This window comes from Opisthocomus hoazin, chromosome 16, assembly GCF_030867145.1.
Source record: "Opisthocomus hoazin isolate bOpiHoa1 chromosome 16, bOpiHoa1.hap1, whole genome shotgun sequence".
In the NCBI taxonomy this organism is placed as follows: Eukaryota; Metazoa; Chordata; class Aves; order Opisthocomiformes; family Opisthocomidae; genus Opisthocomus; species Opisthocomus hoazin.
Window position 1 is genome coordinate 22,109,915 of NC_134429.1, and position 19,143 is coordinate 22,129,057.

Sequence of the window (19,143 nt, forward strand, 5' to 3'; positions counted from 1 at the left end):
TGTCTTGCAGCCGTGCTGGAGAAGCTTGAGGAGAGGTTCAGCACACGGACGCTGTACTTTGTGGCATATTTGGCCTTTGGGCTGGGCACAGGCCTGGCCACGCTCTCCAGAAATGTCTATGTGGTGCTGTCACTGTGCGCTACCTACGGCATTCTCTTCGCCACGCTCTGCACGCTGCCCTACTCCCTGCTCTGCGACTACTACCAGAGCCGCGAGGTGAGCCCCGGGCCGGGCAGGGGAGAGGAGCTCCCGCGGCGCCCCCTTACACTGTGTCCCCTGCAGTTTGTAGGCTCGCAGGCGGAGGGCACACGGCGTGGGATGGGCGTTGACATCTCCCTGCTGAGCTGCCAGTACTTCCTGGCACAGATCCTTGTGGCCCTGGCCATGGGGCCGCTGACTGCAGCTGTGGGCAGTGCCAGCGGCGCCATGTACTTCGCCAGCCTGGTGTCCTTCTTGGGCTGTCTGTTCTCCTCCCTCTGCGTCACCTACGAGTCACCGCCCACTGAGGAGCTGCCGCCCGCTGAGGAGCAGCGCCCACTCTTGCCCCGCGCGTGGAACGAATAAATGGGAGAAGCCGCCACAGCCTCTGCTGCCTCATTGTGTTGCCCATGGCCTCCCCATCGCAGCGTGGTGGGCTCATGCACCCTCGGGACACCAGCAGTGGGCATGGCAAATGGCAAAAAGGTATGCGCTGGCTTTGCCGAGTTTTCCCCTGCCCACAGGACGGCGAAGGGCGGCAAGTCGGTGGTGCCTGGCACTGCTCATCCTTCCCCTGAGGCAGCAAAGGCCGGTCAGTCCCCCCGGGGCCACAGCAACAGGAAGCGTTGGTGTCAGTGTGGGGCCATTCCCTCTAGCTCACCTGTGGTGCTGTCATTCCTGGGTGGATGAGCAGCGTTGTCTGGCCTGAGGCAGGGGATGCGGAAGTCTGGTGCCTGGCCAGGGCAACCGTGATCTCTTGGGTGGCAGCAAGCTGCAGGGCTGCACACGCCACTGTGGGGAGCACGGGCCGCAGCACTCTACCAGCTTTGTGGGCAGAAGGTGCCATCTCACAGCCAGACAGAGCGACCCGATCCTTGGTTGCCGAGGGCAGCGATGACTCCCATGAGGCTCTGCGGGGTGGTGCGCCAACCTGCAGGTCCTAGCCTCTGCCTGTGGTAGGCCTGGCTCTGGAGGGTGCTTTTCAAAACTTTGGGAAGGCTGAGAGCAACTGCTCTTGCTTGGGTGGCAGAAGTACTCTGTGAAGTGCAGTTGCTGGGCTCTTCGGCGTCTAGAGCTCCCACCAGCAGAACTGCTCCAAGAAGCCGCCGTGGATTAAAACTACAGTGGCTTGGCACCCAAACCCTGCTTTGTAGGTTCTGGCTGTGGTCTATGGTGATGGTTGCCCATATGTGCATATTTCCTTCCACGTTAGACTTTTAACTAAGACTACAAGGTCTTGTGATGACTTAACAGGAGGATGGGGAGTTGTCCATAACCCCGCTTTAGGGACAAAGGTCTTTTTGTGCTAACTTCCCTTGGGTAAAAGCTTACTCTCAAATTCGAGAACTTAAGAAAAATCATTTGTGTGAAAGGCTGCAGGATGTCCTCCTTGTTTTTCATACAGTTGTACCTTGTGACATTTTAAAATCTGCATGGGGATCAGTGACTAAATACTAGAGCTGGCTAGAGCCGCATCTTCTGTATCTCACCGAAACTAGTAAAAGGGCTTTGGGTTTCATTATCTGTGAGAATTCTTAGTTATTCTGATTTTGGAAGATGGTAAATGTGTGAGATCTCATACAAGTTTCAGTTAAGTCCAGGAGTCTTTTAAGTCTTGAGAGCAAAGATAAAAATGGAAATAAAGCTATTTCTAGGATTTCTATCGGCCTGCCTCCGTATTTGAGTAGGCAGCTAAGGTTTACCAAAGCTGATGGGCATTTTGGTGTTTACGTGTGCGGTGCATGGCATCCCTGTAGAGGTTATTTTTGCTCACCTGGTCTTTAGGTCCAGAAGAAGAGTTTTCTCTGGAGGGTCACTCCTTTTAAATGAGTTCTACCTAACTGTTCACCAAAGTTTGTTACGATGCTTGATCTCTGATGCCAAGATACATGAAATAACTTGTGTAATCTTTAGCTGTTGTGGCTTACTGTACTCCGGTGCTGAAAGCATAATGTACAACTTGTAAGAACCTGTCGTTTTTATTATCTGCCCCCGAGTGCTACTGTTTTTTTAATTTGAGAAGAAAATTCTATGCTTCTCAGTATTTAATTAAATGGAGGAACACTACTGAAGTTACGAAGTCAAGCACTCACAGGTAAAGGACTGTCAGACTGATGAGTCTATTCATCTTTCTTTTCTTTGTTTGGGCTTACAAAGTGTCATATCTGCAGGAATATCTGTGACATGCCGTTGCTTTTGAATATGGGACAGCTGTCTCCATGAATGTTCAGGGCGAAGCTGGAACAAAATAACATGAGAAACTGTACGTTTGGCACTTCTGATTTCTGACAATCTAAAGACTTGACTTTGGAGCATTTTTCTTTTCTTGTTGGTCCGCTGTGTAACCTTAATTCCTCTTCCTTATCTTACCAAACTTTGGAACTAAAAAATGAATTTTTTTTTTTTTGTCCCATTAGCTCATGTGGTACTAGTTCTGAAAATGTTTTCATCTCTTAAGTTTTGTAGCCAGCATTATTGCACTAAATGGATCACGAGCACTTTCCTTTTATAGGTAGCTGGTATTGCAATCATTTTATTGCAAGTGAGGATCTTCAACAGTTTCATAGAATTGAAGAAATCAATGCATTTGATGGTACTGTTTGTCTCTGCTTCCATCTGTAAATAATATTACAAAATACATTTATGTAGTTGAAAAACTATTGCTATGCCCGTGTGCATTGCCTCATAGAATATATATTACAATTTCTATTCTATATGAACTTCATTTTGCATATGTATTTGTGTAGTGTTTACATACATAGTACTTTTAAGTCAACATCCATGTATGTTAATTTGGGGCTTTGAGCAATACTGGTGGTGTCTGGGGAAAAAACTAGAGCCTGCCATCATCATGCAAATTTGGAAGTCGCACCAAATCTACAGAAGTAACTTAAAAAAGAGGCATTGCTTACTCGATTATTCTCTTTGTCATGCGTTTTTTGTTTTGCAGAAATTACTGTATGTGGTCACAGTTGAGCTGTGAGCTGCAAAGCGATGTTTACCTTTTGGAGTCCAAATGCTTCAGATATTCTGTCTAAATCTGCGAGCTGTTGTTTAGAAGTAAGATGCATGAGTTTAGGCAGGAAAGTAATTTTATGCCATGCTGTGGTGTAATCTCTTCAGCAGTACCTAAAGGTTAATTTTGATGAAGTCCTTATCATTAAAGCTTGCTTCATGGCAATTATTTATGGATGTTCATAAATGTATTTATAACACATATACAGAAGTAGGGAAAATGGGGAGAGAGACAAAGAAAGCACCTAATCAATTGTCTCATGTTTGTAATTCAGCTACCTGTAACTGTTCCAGTGTGTGTCTGCAGTTCACTCGACCTCTGCCATGTCTCTCAGAAAAGACAGCCTAACAATTTTGGAACTTCTGCTGTATCTTTGAATCAAGAAAATACGTCTTTTCAAGAATCAAATCGAATAAAATTGCATGACTGTATATATAAAAAAAGAAAAGCTATATTTGGAACTATTTGAAAAGAGTTCTCTAGACAATTTGTTTTCTGCTAACGAGTAGTTATCTTGTTCTCTACAGGAGATGCACATTATTTTATTAAAAAAAGAATTTGTCTTCCGGTAAAAGGTGGCTTTCTTCATGTATGTTCTCCCATCCTCAGACTGGAAGACAGCCTTCGTGATGCACTTTTAGACGCCATTACCATAGCAACACCCAATGGATTCCATTAAGTACAATAAACATCTTGAGAATTCTAAGACTACTGGAGCTGAAATGCCAAGGGAGATCTCCAGCATCTGTTTAATTTAACTAAATTGACATTTTGCGTATTTAATAACCAAGTAGTATTTTTTTTTCAATAGGAAAAAAGTGAGGCCTCCATGGAACTGGCTCCAAAGAAACGTTACAAACCTACTCCTTGTGTTCAAAGCAGAAAGCTCCAGAAAGGGAAAGCTGTGTGGTACCTTCAGATTACGATAGCAAGAACAGTGCAGATGCAAACGTTTACCTTTACAGCAAGGTAATCTAATCTAGAGAGGAACTTCCTGGAAACCCTGTACCAGAGTACAGTCACCATTTTATATTAAACGTGACTCAAATATGGGGAAGAAGGGGGAGGTATTAGAAAAGCAATACCACCTTCCACAGCCTCATCTAATCTTTCATCTGCAAGGGAAAATAAAACTGCCCATTCTCAGTATTGTGATGTTGTTAAAAGCAAGCAACCCCCTCTTAAGAGTGTTTTGTCTATTCTTCCTCTATTGGGGCGGTTATGCTACAAGCCTTATTGGGATGCGGAACTGAAAACTTGTCTTTAGCTGACCTTTGTAGAGTCATGCAAGAGTTGCATCACAGGAAACCCCAAAAAGGGAGAGGTGTATCTAACGTAGGAGAGAGACTTAAGTGGGTTTCTTGCTTCTCAGAACAGGGTCTCATCTCTCATGAGACTCGTACCTCACTTCATGCACACCGCACTCCCTCTTTACGCGAGGCTGAAATCTTTCCCTTCTGCTTGTAAATGAACAAACAGGCCCAGAACCTCTCCTGGACCACCAGACTGTCCTGTTACAGTAAATCAGAGCCAGGAGTCAAAACACTTGCCAAGCACAGCAGGTAAATGGAAGCTGGCGGGAGTTATGCTATTGCTGCAGAAAGCGATACGCTAGAGCCTAACGTGCCTTTAGGAGAAGCCGTGTATGCCTCCTGGAATGGGAGAAGGAAAATTAGAGTAGGAAAGCCCCTTTTATATTTGGCAGCAATAGGAAACTCTGAAGAGAGGAGTCTGGAGAGAGCAGCACGTGCACAGTGCACAGTGTGCAAATGACACTTTAATGCGGTCAGATGCGCTGGCGGGGCCGGGTGCATCCCCGGGCCAGCGCTGTCCTGAGCCGCTCGGCAGCCCCACGGCCAGGGCGCCTCAGGGTGCAGGGCCGGGCCCAGGCGAGCCGTCCGCACGGGCAGCGACGGCCTCCTGCGCTCGCCGCCGCCGCCGCAGCCTCTCGGCGCCGGTCACCGTCATGGGGTGCAGCGGCAGAAACCCCGCCAGACCTGCAAGCAGAAGCGGTGAGTCGCGGCGCGCCACCCCGGGCCTCCGCCTCGGCCCGCCCGCCCCGGGCCTACCCAGGAGCTTCTCAGCGGGCCGGGAGAGGTGCGCGCCGCAGCCCAGCCAGTGTCGCAGCCGCTCCAGGTTGAGCCCCGCCAGCCTCTCGCCGTGGGCGTTGGGCAGCGGGTCGAGGCAGCCGAGCTGCTCCAGGTACTTTCCGTCGCGGGCTCGCCGGCTGTGCGCTGCCACGATGCGGAAGAAGGGCCGGTTGGTGCAGCCTCCGAGGGCGAAGCGGATCACGACGTGCCCGCCGCGGTAGCCCTTCAGCAGTCCGCTACCTGCGAAGAGAGCGCGAGGCGGTCAGGGGCCGGGCCGGGCCGGGCCGGGCCTGGCCTGGCGGGCCGCGCCCGCGGGCACTCACCGACGTGCACCATGACGGCGGCCGGGAGCGAGAGGCTCTGCGTCGCCGCGCGATGACGTACGGAGGGCCGGAAGCGCGACGGGGCGCGGGCGGACCAGCGCCGGGGGAGGGGCCGCTCCGCTCCCGCTGCCACCGGGAGCAGAGGTGGGTGCGCGGCGTAAGCCCCGTTTCCTCTCGCCGGTAGCGGCTGAGGGTCGTGGCCGCCCGGCACTGAGGGCCAGGGGGGCCGGGGAGCCCGCGCATACCGCGAGGTCTCCCGCCCGCTGCGGTGCCTACGGAGGGGAGCGGCCAGTAAGGGCTGTCTCGAAAGGCTCTTCCTCCATCCCTGGGCTGAACCCGGGCGTGCTGGCGAGAGGAGGGGAGGGCTGGTCGGGAGCGCAGGGCGGGGGACGGGAGGGGCGGGTACCAGGGGCCGGGGGCTTGCGGAGCGGGAGGGGAGGGAGCGGCGGGGCAGGGGGACACGTAGTGACAGCCTGCTGGATTTGTGGCTTGCCTGTAGAAATGGGATCTTTGGGACGTCTTTCTCCATCTCTCACTGTCTCAATTCTTCTATTCCTCTCACTCTGCGCTGTAGTTCGTCGCAGGTTTTGTTTTGTTTATCACTGTCTGGCTTCCTGTCCCTATTTTGTAATTTTTCCCTTTTTGCTCTGCGCTGTGTCACTATTTTTCCTTTCCCTATCGTCCTCTGTACACCTCTTGGTCACTACTTTTTCAAATTCCTCCCTCTGAGTCTTGTAGCCCATCCTCATTTTTCCATTCGCAGTCTCTCTCTGTCTGGACCCTGGTCCCTATTTTTTAGGGCCTCCCCTTCGGCCCTGTATCGCATCGCTGTTATTTGCTTTCACCGTCTTTCTCTGGCTGCCACTATTTTTCATTTCCTTTGTGTTGTAGTGCATTGTAATCCTTAGTTCTCCATCTCTCTCTGGTTCCCTGTCCATCCCTCTCCACCCTGTGCTTTGTCTCTTTTTTGTCTTTCTCTCCCTGCCCCTGTTCCGTGCTGCAGTTTTTTTTCTGCATCTCCATCCTACTCCCATCCTTCTTTGTTGTCTCTGTCCTGCTGCTTCTCCTTGTTTCTGCTGCCTCTCTTCCTCTCTCCCTGCTGCTTCTTTCTCCACCTCGTAGCCTGTTGCTTTTGTCCTTTGTCCTTCCTAGTTGTGTCTGTCTCCCCGATGACACTATTTTAGAATCCCCCCTTTCTTTCTGTATGCATTGCTCTCTGGCTTTTTGCTCTCTGGCTCTCTTTTGTTCAGCTCCCGCTCCCTACTTCTCAAGTCTTCCCTCTTTTCCCTGTAGCGTGTAGCTATGTGGTTTCTTTCGTGCTGTCCTTCCCACCCTCGCCCCTTCTGTCCGTCATTTGCGGTCCCGGCTCCCTGTCCATGTTGCCTCATTCCTCCCTCTCTGCCCTGTTTTTGTAGCTTTTTTTTTTTGTCTTTCCCCATCTGTCTCAGTCCGGGACCCTGCTGCTATTCTTTTTTCCTCCCTTCCTGTCGTGCTGCCCGTTGCAGGTTTTTTCTGCACCTCTGCCCTGCTCCCCCGTCCTTCTTTGGCCTCTTGTCCTGCTCCCTCTCCCTCTTTCTGCTGCCGCTCTTCCTCTCTCCATGCTGATTCTTTCTCCATCTCTGTGGGACTGCCTGTCCCCGTCCTTCTCTCACTGTCCCTTTCCCTGCTTTGTGCTTTCTCGTTACACCGCCGCTGTCCAGCCATCTGTCACTTTTCTCCTCTCTTGTAGCGTCCTGCACCCTGCTCCTCATTTTTGGCAGCCTCGGCCGAGCAGCGCATCGCTCTGGGAGCCGACTGACCGACTGTTCCCCGCTGGAGCAACGGGCGCAGCTCCAGGAAGGACTGCCAAGGTGTCAGAGGGGCAAAGGGAGTGTTGGGGGGTGCCCTGAGTCCTGGAGCAGGCCTGCTCCCGGGACTCATTGGGTGCATGACTGAATAAACACCTGCAGTACCCTACGCCCTCCTAGCTGCGTTTGTGCTTCATTTGCATGGGGCAAGGGGCTTCGAAGGAGCCCAGGGGAGGAGGGGATGAACTGTGAGGCTGGGGTGATGGCCCCCTGTTCCTGCTGGCCTGCAGCTGTGGGCCGGGACTGGAGGAGCCCCAGGTGTGGGCAGTGAGGGTGGTGGCAAAGGCCCCTCCCTCTAATAGGGGGGCTGCCCGTGGAGGGGCCGGTGCTGCCCCACCCCGGGTGGCTGTGAAGGGGTCGGTGCTGCCCTGCTGCGGGTGGCTGTGGAGGAGCCGGTGCGAGCCAAGGGAGGAGCAGAGCTGTCAGTGCACGTCACCGGGCTGCGGCTGCAGCGAGGGAGAAGGTGAGCAGGCGGGGGGGCGGGCGAGTAACTGGTGGGTCCAGGGGAAAGCCCCCAGGAGGGCGGTGTTGCCTGCCGGGGGGCGGCCGGGACAGCGGGACCCTGTCGGAAGCAAGGAGTGGCGAGGGTGCGGCACCGTACCGGAGCCGGGTGGTGGGGGCTGGCCGGAGCTGCGCTGTGAAGCGCGGGGCTGCTATGGGGCTCGGGGGGTCTTCCGGGTGCGTCAGCGGGAGGGCACGGTGTCCCCGCAAGCTTAGGCACCGGGGAAAGTGCCTACCGCGGTGTGGTGGGCGCTGCGGTCCGTGGGCGGGGGCTGGCGGTCGGCCGCGTTGGTTCCCTGGGGCAACCAGGGGAGGGGCGGTCTTCTGGCACCCAGCTCCCGGGCTGTGCTGACCAGGACAGGCCGGGAAGGTGCCGTTTCCAGGGACTTGGCTGCCGGGCAGACGCATTGCTCTCGGTCACGTTGCGCTTGGTGCCGCCACGGACCCCGTTGCGCAGGACGAGCTGTATTTTGTTGCCGGTTTCGTGCGTTTTCTGGCGGGGTTCGCGGTGTGGGCGTCACGCGAAAAGTGGTCCAGCCGCGTGACCCCGGCGCCCGGCGGCCGGGCATGCGCGGTGGCGCCCGGCGGCCGGGCATGCGCGGTGGCGCCCGGCGGCCGGGCATGCGCGGTGGCGCCCGGCGGCCGGGCATGCGCGGTGGCGCCCGGCGGCCGGGCATGCGCGGTGGCGCCCGGCGGCCGGGCATGCGCGGTGGCGCCCGGCGGCCGGGCATGCGCGGTGGCGCCCGGCGGCCGGGCATGCGCGGTGGCGCCCGGCGGCCGGGCATGCGCGGTGGCGCCCGGCGGCCGGGCATGCGCGGTGGCGCCCGGCGGCCGGGCATGCGCGGTGGCGCCCGGCGGCCGGGCATGCGCGGTGGCGCCCGGCGGCCGGGCATGCGCGGTGGCGCCCGGCGGCCGGGCATGCGCGGTGGCGCCCGGCGGCCGGGCATGCGCGGTGGCGCCCGGCGGCCGGGCATGCGCGGTGGCGCCCGGCGGCCGGGCATGCGCGGTGGCGCCCGGCGGCCGGGCATGCGCGGTGGCGCCCGGCGGCCGGGCATGCGCGGTGGCGCCCGGCGGCCGGGCATGCGCGGTGGCGCCCGGCGGCCGGGCATGCGCGGTGGCGCCCGGCGGCCGGGCATGCGCGGTGGCGCCCGGCGGCCGGGCATGCGCGGTGGCGCCCGGCGGCCGGGCATGCGCGGTGGCGCCCGGCGGCCGGGCATGCGCGGTGGCGCCCGGCGGCCGGGCATGCGCGGTGGCGCCCGGCGGCCGGGCATGCGCGGTGGCGCCCGGCGGCCGGGCATGCGCGGTGGCGCCCGGCGGCCGGGCATGCGCGGTGGCGCCCGGCGGCCGGGCATGCGCGGTGGCGCCCGGCGGCCGGGCATGCGCGGTGGCGCCCGGCGGCCGGGCATGCGCGGTGGCGCCCGGCGGCCGGGCATGCGCGGTGGCGCCCGGCGGCCGGGCATGCGCGGTGGCGCCCGGCGGCCGGGCATGCGCGGTGGCGCCCGGCGGCCGGGCATGCGCGGTGGCGCCCGGCGGCCGGGCATGCGCGGTGGCGCCCGGCGGCCGGGCATGCGCGGTGGCGCCCGGCGGCCGGGCATGCGCGGTGGCGCCCGGCGGCCGGGCATGCGCGGTGGCGCCCGGCGGCCGGGCATGCGCGGTGGCGCCCGGCGGCCGGGCATGCGCGGTGGCGCCCGGCGGCCGGGCATGCGCGGTGGCGCCCGGCGGCCGGGCATGCGCGGTGGCGCCCGGCGGCCGGGCATGCGCGGTGGCGCCCGGCGGCCGGGCATGCGCGGTGGCGCCCGGCGGCCGGGCATGCGCGGTGGCGCCCGGCGGCCGGGCATGCGCGGTGGCGCCCGGCGGCCGGGCATGCGCGGTGGCGCCCGGCGGCCGGGCATGCGCGGTGGCGCCCGGCGGCCGGGCATGCGCGGTGGCGCCCGGCGGCCGGGCATGCGCGGTGGCGCCCGGCGGCCGGGCATGCGCGGTGGCGCCCGGCGGCCGGGCATGCGCGGTGGCGCCCGGCGGCCGGGCATGCGCGGTGGCGCCCGGCGGCCGGGCATGCGCGGTGGCGCCCGGCGGCCGGGCATGCGCGGTGGCGCCCGGCGGCCGGGCATGCGCGGTGGCGCCCGGCGGCCGGGCATGCGCGGTGGCGCCCACCTTGTTGCGCAGGTCGAGCTGTATTTTGTTGCCGGTTTCGTGCGTTTTCTGGCGGGATTCGCGGTGTGCGCTTTTAAGTAGTTACACCTTTTAATTAGATCATTTGTTCTCTGTAATATTCTATTCACTTGAGCATAGTAGGGAGTATGAAAAACCCCCTTGACTCCTTCCTCAGTGGCCTAGTCTGGGACTCTTTTGGCGGAAAAGTGTGAGCCCTTATCTGTTTGGATTGATTGGGGAAGGAGCTGAATCATCCCTTTAGGGCTTGAACTGTATTTTTTTTCTGTGGCATGGGCGAATGCCTCTGCTTGCACAAGCCCAGATACCACTCCAACTCCCACTACTATGTGTTTCTTTCCCTCGGGTTTTTGGAAAGTGGCAATATAATCTACTTGCCAGGTTTCCCACAGTCCCTTCCTGCTTTTAGTGTCTAAGGGAGGTTGGTCTAAGGGGTGTTTGTCAAGTTGACTACGACACAGGTTACATGCAGAAATACAAGTGTGACACCTTTCCTTGGTAACGAGCCAGCCTCGAGCGTGCGCCTCACAGTAGAGATCTTTACTTCCTGTATGCCTTCTTTTAACGTGCAGCCATTCAGGTAATTTTTCCGAATTTTCCGTTATTGGATCATTTTGTAGGGGAGCTAAATGGGATAGTTCATCTACTTTGTTGTTCCACTAGCTAGTTAGATCGCCTCCACTTCGATGGGAAGCTACCCAGGCTATGGCAAAACTTCCTTGTTTCGCAGTTCCTAGGATATCTTGCCATTTGTCCTTCTGCCATACAGGTATCTGATTTACCTCCCACCCATTTTGCTCCCATTCCCTGCACCCCTTAAAGACAGCAAAAGAGTCATTATAGATAGGAGAAGAGGATTGAGCTTCATGTTGGAAATACGCTCCAGACTGCAACTAGTTCTCCTACTTGTGCACTACCTTCTCTTTCTCTTATGATTTTTTTCTTCAGTTCGAATCTGTAAAGCCACTGCCTGATATTTCCACACTTTCCCTTCATGTCTAGCTGAAGCATCAGTAAACCAAACTTTTAGTTGTTCAAAAAACAGAGGGGCAACTCATATAACGGGATGGAGGATTATTTTTGTACTTAAGGGGAAATCTTCTTGTATAGTTAATTTTTTGTGTATACCCTCAGATACCTGCTGCAATTCTCATTTTGAGGTAGGTATTCGTATTTGGTCTAACGTTGTCAGAGTCTCATCAGGAATACACACGGCTCCTCCTTTCTACTAGATCCCTAAGAATTTTACCTCGAGGGGTAGGAGGTTGTACGTTTTCTGGTGAAATCTGCAGACCTAGCCCTTCTAGGTGTTTAATGACTGTGGCCTGCTCTTTGTGAACTGATGCTGCTCGCTTCCCCCCCCCCCCCCCCCCCATTAACACTTCGTCTATATACTGATAGATTTTTACCTCCTTATCCAGAGGGATTTTTTCTAATTCCCTTGCTAGGGCATGATGTGCTAGGATAGGGGAGTGTTTAAGTCCTTGGGACAACCTAGTGAATGTATATTGTTGTCCTTTCCAAGTGAAAGCAAAGTGGGTTTGATGTTCAGATTGAAAGGGAACCATGAAAAACATGTTTCTAACATCAACAGTTGCTAAAATTGGGTGGCATGTTCCTGAATGGTGCTAATGAGCTCGGCTATGTAAGGCACAGCAGTGGTTAATGGTCCCATATTAGCATTTAAATGGCAATAACTGATAGCTGCCACTTCCCATTTGATTTTTGCACTGGCCAGACCTGGGAATTGTAAGGTGAGTGGGTGGGAACTATAACTCCTTGTTTCTGCAGTTCTGCTGGTATGGGTGCTATGCCTTCCCTAGCTCCTAATGGCAAAGAATACAGTTTTACATTAGTTAATTTGGAGGAGGGAAGAGGAGGGGCTGGGACTAGAAGCTGCAGATTTAATTTAGCTACTCCAAATGTCCAAGTGAGCTGGGTGGCAGCAAGGAGCAGCGTGGGGCGGGTGACTTCTCACAAGAGCAATGGTGATTTTGTGCCTCTTGGTATGTTAGGTACCAGAAGCGATGACGGCCGTGGCGTCAGAGTCTGGAATGAGCAGATGAGCAGAGCACCGCAGCACTCGTGAGGCGGCAGCCTTTGTAGAAGAGGCTGGCGTTGGCTGCTGTGACGCTTACTGTCAGCAGTGTGTGTGGGTGTGTTTTTTTGTTTTTTATTTTATTTTTTTTTGCAGATGACGATGTGGAACCAGGCGACTGCAGGAGCATCCCCGTTAGCCAATGTCTTTTTCTTTTTTTGTTGAGGATGGGTGGATTCTGACCTCTGTCCTTCTGAAAGCGAAGTTGAGGGGGCTGGGAGGAGGGGACAAGGTTGGGAATTGCAGGGAAGGGTTGTGAAGTTAGTGTAGGGGAGAGGGCTGCTTGGGAGCAGGCCCCTTTGGGCAGGTGAAGGGACCTGCTTCATTGCAGCACGACGCTCGTGTGTGCTGGGCAGGGCATTTCCAGCCTGTGTCTGTGGTTTTGTGTTGTTTGTGTGGTCTGTCTTCTGCGCCGTAGACCCTCCTTGGGTCTTGACGTCCTAATTGCTCTTTGCACTCAAGGAGCTCGTTATGCACATCAGGCACCATCCCTAGTGTCTCGAATGCATGTACTCATCGGCATAGTGCCCGTTAGGCGCTTCTTTTCTTGTGTTGTGTGGCAGGGCTGGGCAGCTCCTGTCTCTGTCTTGTCACGTACCTTCCTCACGTCTTGATGTGTCTCCATAGCCCTTTGTGATCAGCAGGCACCTCGGCAGCTCTCCCAAGAGTCTCGAGTGCATCTCCTCATGGGCATAGCTCCAGTCAAGCCCTTTTAATCCTGCAATTATGTTTTGCTGCCACCGCTGTGGTGATTGCACTGCTGCCGTGACACCGCTGCTGTTGTGATGCCGCCACTGTCGCTTTCATGCCACCGAGGCCTCTGTGATGCCGCCGCCGCCATGATGTTGCCGCAATAATACAATTTCTCGAATGCCTAGTGCATTTAAAATGTTCTTTCTCTGCGTCATTTATTCCGTTTGTTTTTTTTATTATTTCTTGTGTTTCCTTAGTACTGTCACTTTTAAAATTTTCTTCTTAAGTCCTCACTTTAGTTTGTCGTCTGTTTTTAATTTTTTCCTCATTTCTGTACTCCCTGTTGCTTTTAAAATTTTGTCTACTTTTATCCCTTTTGCTGTGTTTATTTGTCTACCTTTATTTTTTAATTATTTCTTGTCTTTCCTTAGTGCCCTTGCTTTTTAAAATGTCTCTCTACATCTCTCTGTTATGTCTGTTTCATAAGTACTTCCTTCCCTAATGCGCATTGCTTTTTAAATGTTCTTCATATGCCTACCTTTTTCTTTTTGAAGTATTTATTTTTAGTTATTTCTTCTATTTCTCTCGCCCCCACTTTTTAGATTTTATTTTACGTCTCCATTTTAGTTCACTATCCCAGTATTTAAATTTTCTCCTCTATATTTTCTACAGCAAGTGGCTGTGGTGGTGTCTAGGGGAGGGGGTGATGATGGCCCCTGTTCCCGATGGGCTCCATTTGTGGGCTGGGGCAGCCCAGGTGGGACCCGTGAGGTGAGGATGGGGCTGGGCCAAGATGTTTAAAAGGCTGCAGGTGGGGATGGGCCAGGGTAGCCCAGGGTGGAGCCGGTGAGGTGAGGATGGGGCTGCCTCTGCTACGCCAAGGGGCTCTGGCTGGGGAGGTAGCTGCCTGGGCATGCCTGCCTGCAGGAGCTGGCTGGGGAGCAAATTGAAGGGGGTTCTGCAGGCAATGGGGGGTTCCAGCAAGGACCGGCCAGTCTCCGTGGTGAGGCAGGATTGCTCCCAGCCATCCCCGACGGACCACACCAGCAGCACACGGCTCCGGGAGCTCGGTGCCTCCATGGGCTGCATGTGAGCTGCCATGTGTCCAGGAAGCTTCGTGGGAAAGAAGTGTCGAGGCACCCGCTGCCTGCTCCTGGGTGGGTGAGAGTGGGACAGCCGGCACTGCAGATGAGGAAGGTGGCAGAGGCAGAGAGAGAAGCCTTGGGGCAGTGAAGGTCTCCTGCCAGTGTCAGGAGCTGTGGTGAGTCATGTGTTTGGGCCCATCCCTGCCACGCTTCTCCAGATCTCTGCCTGTCCCTGCCTCCATCTTCTTTTTGGGCTCTCTGGCTCCCCAGAATGTTTTGCTCTTCTGCCAACGTTGCCCTGTATCTTGTCGCCTTCTACGTTTTCTTTCTATGTCTCTCCCTTTCTGGCTCCCCACCTGCTATTGTTTCACTCTTCCCACACAGCCTTCTTCCCCGTTTTTGGGAAAATTGCACTTCTAAGTCTCCCTTTACCCAGTGACCTGTGTCTGTATTCGGTGACCGCCTCTGCTCTACGCCGTGTCGCTGCTCCGATGTCCTTTCCCTTGGGCTGTCTATCCAGCTCCCTCTCCCAATGTTTAAATTCTTACCCGTGTGACCTGTACCCCGTTGCTTTCTAAATTTTCTGTCTGTGCCTACATTCAACTCATTCCCTGTCTGTGTGTTTTATTTCTTCCTGCCTGTCCTCTACTTTGTCGCTTTTAAAATTTTTTTTTTTTCAGTGTCCTCATCTATTGAGTTTGCTGAGCCTATTTACGTCTTGGCTAAGTGATGTAAAGGATGGATTGTGCGCATATAATCCCTTAGACAAACTGTTTACCAAGTCCGGGGCAAAGTTTGGATCCAGCCGCACCTAGACTCCTCTCTGAGAAGGAGTTTAGAATGCAAGGGGGTCCATTCTGAACCTCATGGCTCCACGGAAGGGTATCCATGACAGTTTTGTCTGACCCTGTCTTCTACGCAATAGATAATGCAGTGTACTTTGCCATTGAAGCTTGTTCAACCACTGTCACATATACTATCAAATTTTGTTAAATTGCTGTTATGTATCAAGAAACATTTTGTTGCTTCTCTGTTATGAATGCAGCGCATCATTCCGTCTGTGACATCTGCCTACTTTTTTTTGCCTTTGCTCTCTTTAATGATTTCTTCTCTTGCTTCTTTGCCATCACTCTTTAGATTGTCTTTCTCTGTTTTAGTTCGCCATCACTATTTTTTCTCTCTGATTCAGACAGAACCCTTCCTCAGGATTCCTCTGTGCCCCAGAGCTCTCCTGCCTTATTCACTGCCATCTAGCATGTCTCCATTCAGTTGCTCGTCCCCTGAGGACATCTGTACATTGCTGGAACACCCTCTGGAGTTTTGCGTCTTGTCCCAGAGCCACTCTGTCTCTCTTTCACTCCCTGAACCCTTCCCTTGTTGTCATTGTACTTCCCAAGGCCATCCTCGTGCCCCGCAGCATTCCTTTGTCTCTGTAGCACACTTTGCACCCTTCTCCCTCCCTAAGAACCTTTCCTGATGCCATCTTTCATCTCCAGAACACTCTTGTTGTCCTCTACGCTAGCTAGCATACCTCCGTTCAGTCCCTGGTCACCTGATGACATCTGTAGTCTGTTCAAATCCCCTCTGGACTACTTCATTGTGTCCTCAAGCTGCCTTTTGTCTGTCCCTCTCGGAACCCCTCTGTTGCCGTCACGTCATGTAGTGCTTTGGGTGGGGCCATCTTTGAGCCACAGAACGCTCATTTGTTGCTCTACGCTCTCTAGGATTCCTGTATTCAGTCCTCAGCCACCTCAGACCATATGTACTCTGCTCAGATGGTCACCCGAGTTCCTCTGTGTGATCCCCAAGCCTTCCTTTGTCCAACAGCACCCCACCCCTCAACGCCCCTCTTATCACAGTCCTGATGCTTCCCCGAGACATTCCTCAATCTCCACAGCACCTTGTAACGCTTAATCTCCCTTTCCATCTCTCTTGTTCCGTCCTTTTTGTTCTTTGCTACAAGCGCTCCTTTATTTTTCCCTGCCATCGTGGGTGTCTCAGTTTGGTTCCTCTCTGTTATCTCTAGTTTGCCTAGATGCCCTCCTGAGACTCCGAGGCTCTCACTGTGTCTCCATGACTTCTTTTCTTACCTTGCCCCCTCCTAATTCTTCTGCTCTCTAGAACAATGTCTTTTGAGTCCTTTCTTGTACTCCGCAGCACTCTTGTAGCACTTTAGCTCCCTTTTGGTTTTCTCTGTTTGTGCTCTTCAGAGCGCTCTTATCTTACTCTTTGCTATTTAGCATGCCTTTGTGCAGCCCCCCTGCCCCCTGATGACATCTGTACTTTGTTGAAATCCCCTTTGGAGTTCCTCCTTGTTATCTCTAAGGCCTCTTTGGTCTCAGGTCTCCTCTGCTCCCTTTGCTGAGCTCTTGCAACACATCACCTGTGCCTTAGAGCCCCGTTTTTGCTTGTGAGGGCACTTTGCACCCCTCTTTTCCTCTCAGAACCCTTCCCGAGTCTGCATCCATTGCCCCAGTTCATCTTTCTGTCCTGTCATCCATTTGGTGCTCCTTGATTCAGTCCCCAGACAACATCTGTCCTTTGTTCAATTCTGTTTTGAGCTCACCACATCCCTGAGATCTCATTGGTCTCTCGGGACTGCTGTAATCCATGTGACGATGCCTCCCGTTCTACCGGAATCTTTTCCAAAGCCATCGTAGTGCCCCAGAGCAGTATTTTTGTTTTTTGTCTTGTCGTATATTTCTGTTTGGTATCTGGTATGGCAAAGATGTCCATCGTCAGCTCAGATCTCCTCTTCAGTTTTGCAGAGAAGGCGATAGCCTTCATCTCTTTTTATTGACATATCTCCCATGGTGGTTCTTTGTTGTGTTCTGCAATTTAATTTGTTCTATCTACTTAGGTGTTAATTAGGCCACTTCATATAATTTTCTGATCTGTTTCTTATATTTCCATGGGTTTTTTCTGTTTTCTGTCCTTTGGGACTCATCTAGTTCTCTTAAGGCAGTCAGTCAGAGAGACTTTCAAGGTGGCTCTGAATCATCGGCTATTTAGAGTAAATAATTTACTTAGCAACCAGAGTTACTATATTCTTACAGGATCTAATTCTGCTTTGTCATTCAGTCCTATCCGGAAAATACTTCTGGTGGAATTTAGGTAGCATGCGTGGTCTTGCTAGAAATTAAAAGTAAGCCCGTAGCATTTTGGGTGTTTTATAGGAAAAGTAAGCACGTATATTTTGATAATAATATTGTTACTGCATTTAATGAACTACTTTCTTGCGTAGCTTAGTAGGACATCTATCTTCTTCTGTCTACACCCCAGACAAATGAGGTTTAACTACTTATTAGGTCACGTTGGTGATGCAACAGAGATAGTTATAGTAAAAGAGCAGGCATTGTTGTTTTCAGTAAGGGTCAATTTCTCTGGTCAAGGCTTTGTACGCTTTAAATTTAAGGCAGATGAGAAAACTTACTGCTGCTCCTCCGGCTGCCTTAATGTCTTTTGGTGGTTCATCCCTCCCCTTTCCCAGGGGACTGTGGGAAGGGTGGTGGGCGAGGCTCAGCCTCTGATCAGGGAGCTCATTCCACTCCTGGCTTTCTTTGGTCTTAGTGCTCTGCTGTTCCTTCAGTTGATTACAACTTTTGAGCTGTCTAAGCTACCCAGGGAGATCTATTTTGATATTTAGAGAAGCAGAGGTGTCTGTTTGAGGTAAGACGTTCGGGACGAGTCAAGGCTCAGCAGCAGATCTAGTAGAGAATATATTTATCTGCACCTTTTTTTTCAGGTCAGTAATTTTTTATGGAGAATTCAGGGTTGGCAAGATTGTTTAACAGAATAGATTGTTCTTTTTATTCTAGGTGCATTACACTATCCTGGAACTCCTGACTTGATTGAAGATGGAACGTTGGTTTTTTTCACTAGTTTTGCTCTATACTGTGTAACTTGCTGGCATTGCATCTCTTAGTTGGACTGATGAGATTATCTTGCAGGGGTTAAGGTGAGCATCTTGTATGCATCTGTACAGAGATTGAGCATTTCTCAAGAAAGTGGCAAGGACAGAAGGCATAGTATCTTTTAGAGTATGGGACAGCTCATTGCCTTTCCCAATTGCTCAGAGGACTCTGTTGTCCCTTGAAACTTTGTAGCTCAAGGCAGGCCCCTCATAGATTATAAACATCAGGGTTTCACTTACTCTGTGGGCCTGTAGCAAAGCCCCAAGGCTGCGGGAAGGTATAAGGTGGGCGATGCCTGCAGAACGCAGGGTGTGGCTCAGAGGAACAGCTCCTGAGGAGTGGCCGATGCGGGGGGTTCAGGGGTGCAAATACCGGGAAGGAGCTGTCAGGAGGCTGTGGGATTCTTTCTTTGACAGTTCAGGAGCAGAGAAGGGGATTCTAAACTTTTGAGACGAGGGGATGGTTGAGGAAGGGAGGAGGGTTCATCAGCCTCTCTCAGTTTAGTTTTGCAGTCACAATTGGATGTCAATGAGGTCTGTCTGGTTTAAGTCTCCCTGCAGCTGACAGGTAGTTATGACACAGTCACAAGAGATGAAGTGTGAATTCTCTGGGCCTCAGCATCTCAAGATAGAGGACTTAATGTCAGGCCTTTGAATCTCAAAGGTGTTAAGGCTTGTATGTGAAGAGCTTAGTGTTCTTTTGTGTTTGTTTTTTTAATGGCAGGCTGTAGTTGGACTCTAGGTGGCGTTCTTGAACGGAAACGAGACCTTTGGAATTATTAAGTTATTGGTCAGCATTGGGGTAACTTCTACAATATGTCTTTTGCAGATGCAGAGAAACGAGCCGTGCGCCAAAGGGTGATGGAGGAGAGGTGAGCAGAGCGTCGCAAGAAGGTGGGTTTACATGTGGTGTCAGAGGACAGATGTGCTTTTAGGTTTTGATTTTTCTTTTTAATTTTGAAGGTGCCAAGCAATGAGAGAATCGGGGATATGGGCACCGGAGGCGACTCGGGCAAGGTGAGCCACGACTAGTGGCCTGAAGTAGCAGCTGTGGGCTGGGTTGGTGTCTAAGAGCAACGAATCCTGCGGCAACTCAGTGAGGTGCTTCTCTTTTGGTTTTGCAGGGGCTGCGCGGGCAGCTTTTGGCATTGGACAACTGTTTGAGGTGAGCTGGGGTGGTAGAGAGGAGGAGCGTGGGGTGGGTGACTTG

The 19,143-nt window shown here is 53.3% G+C and overlaps 2 protein-coding genes across 13 annotated transcripts in view; one reads left to right on the plus strand and one right to left on the minus strand.

Moving 5' to 3' along the window:
• Positions 1-7,583, plus strand: part of SLC45A1 (solute carrier family 45 member 1) — a 79,617-nt gene extending 72,034 nt beyond the window's left edge. For 10 of the 11 annotated variants that reach the window (XM_075437467.1, XM_075437465.1, XM_075437468.1 and 7 more), the window contains 2 exons: positions 11-5,771; positions 7,357-7,583. In XM_075437467.1, the coding sequence (XP_075293582.1) occupies positions 11-564 (554 nt within the window). In that variant the 3' untranslated portion in view covers positions 565-5,771; positions 7,357-7,583. The remainder of the gene's footprint in view (positions 1-10; positions 5,772-7,356) is intronic. The other variant, XM_075437461.1, reaches the window with a different exon arrangement.
• On the minus strand, positions 4,887-8,563 carry MRPS16 (mitochondrial ribosomal protein S16). 2 transcript variants are annotated; one of them, XM_075437477.1, is made up of 3 exons: positions 8,212-8,563; positions 5,284-5,544; positions 4,887-5,211 (listed from the first exon to the last, which is right to left on the minus strand). In XM_075437477.1, exons 1-3 carry the CDS (start codon positions 8,381-8,383, stop codon positions 5,081-5,083), a joined length of 564 nt encoding a protein of 187 aa, XP_075293592.1. In that variant the 5' UTR covers positions 8,384-8,563; the 3' UTR covers positions 4,887-5,080. The 2 variants fall into 2 exon arrangements, with proteins under 2 accessions (XP_075293592.1, XP_075293591.1); XM_075437476.1 differs by lacking the exon at positions 8,212-8,563 and adding an exon at positions 5,628-7,063.
• Between the last annotated feature and the right edge of the window lie 10,580 nt (positions 8,564-19,143).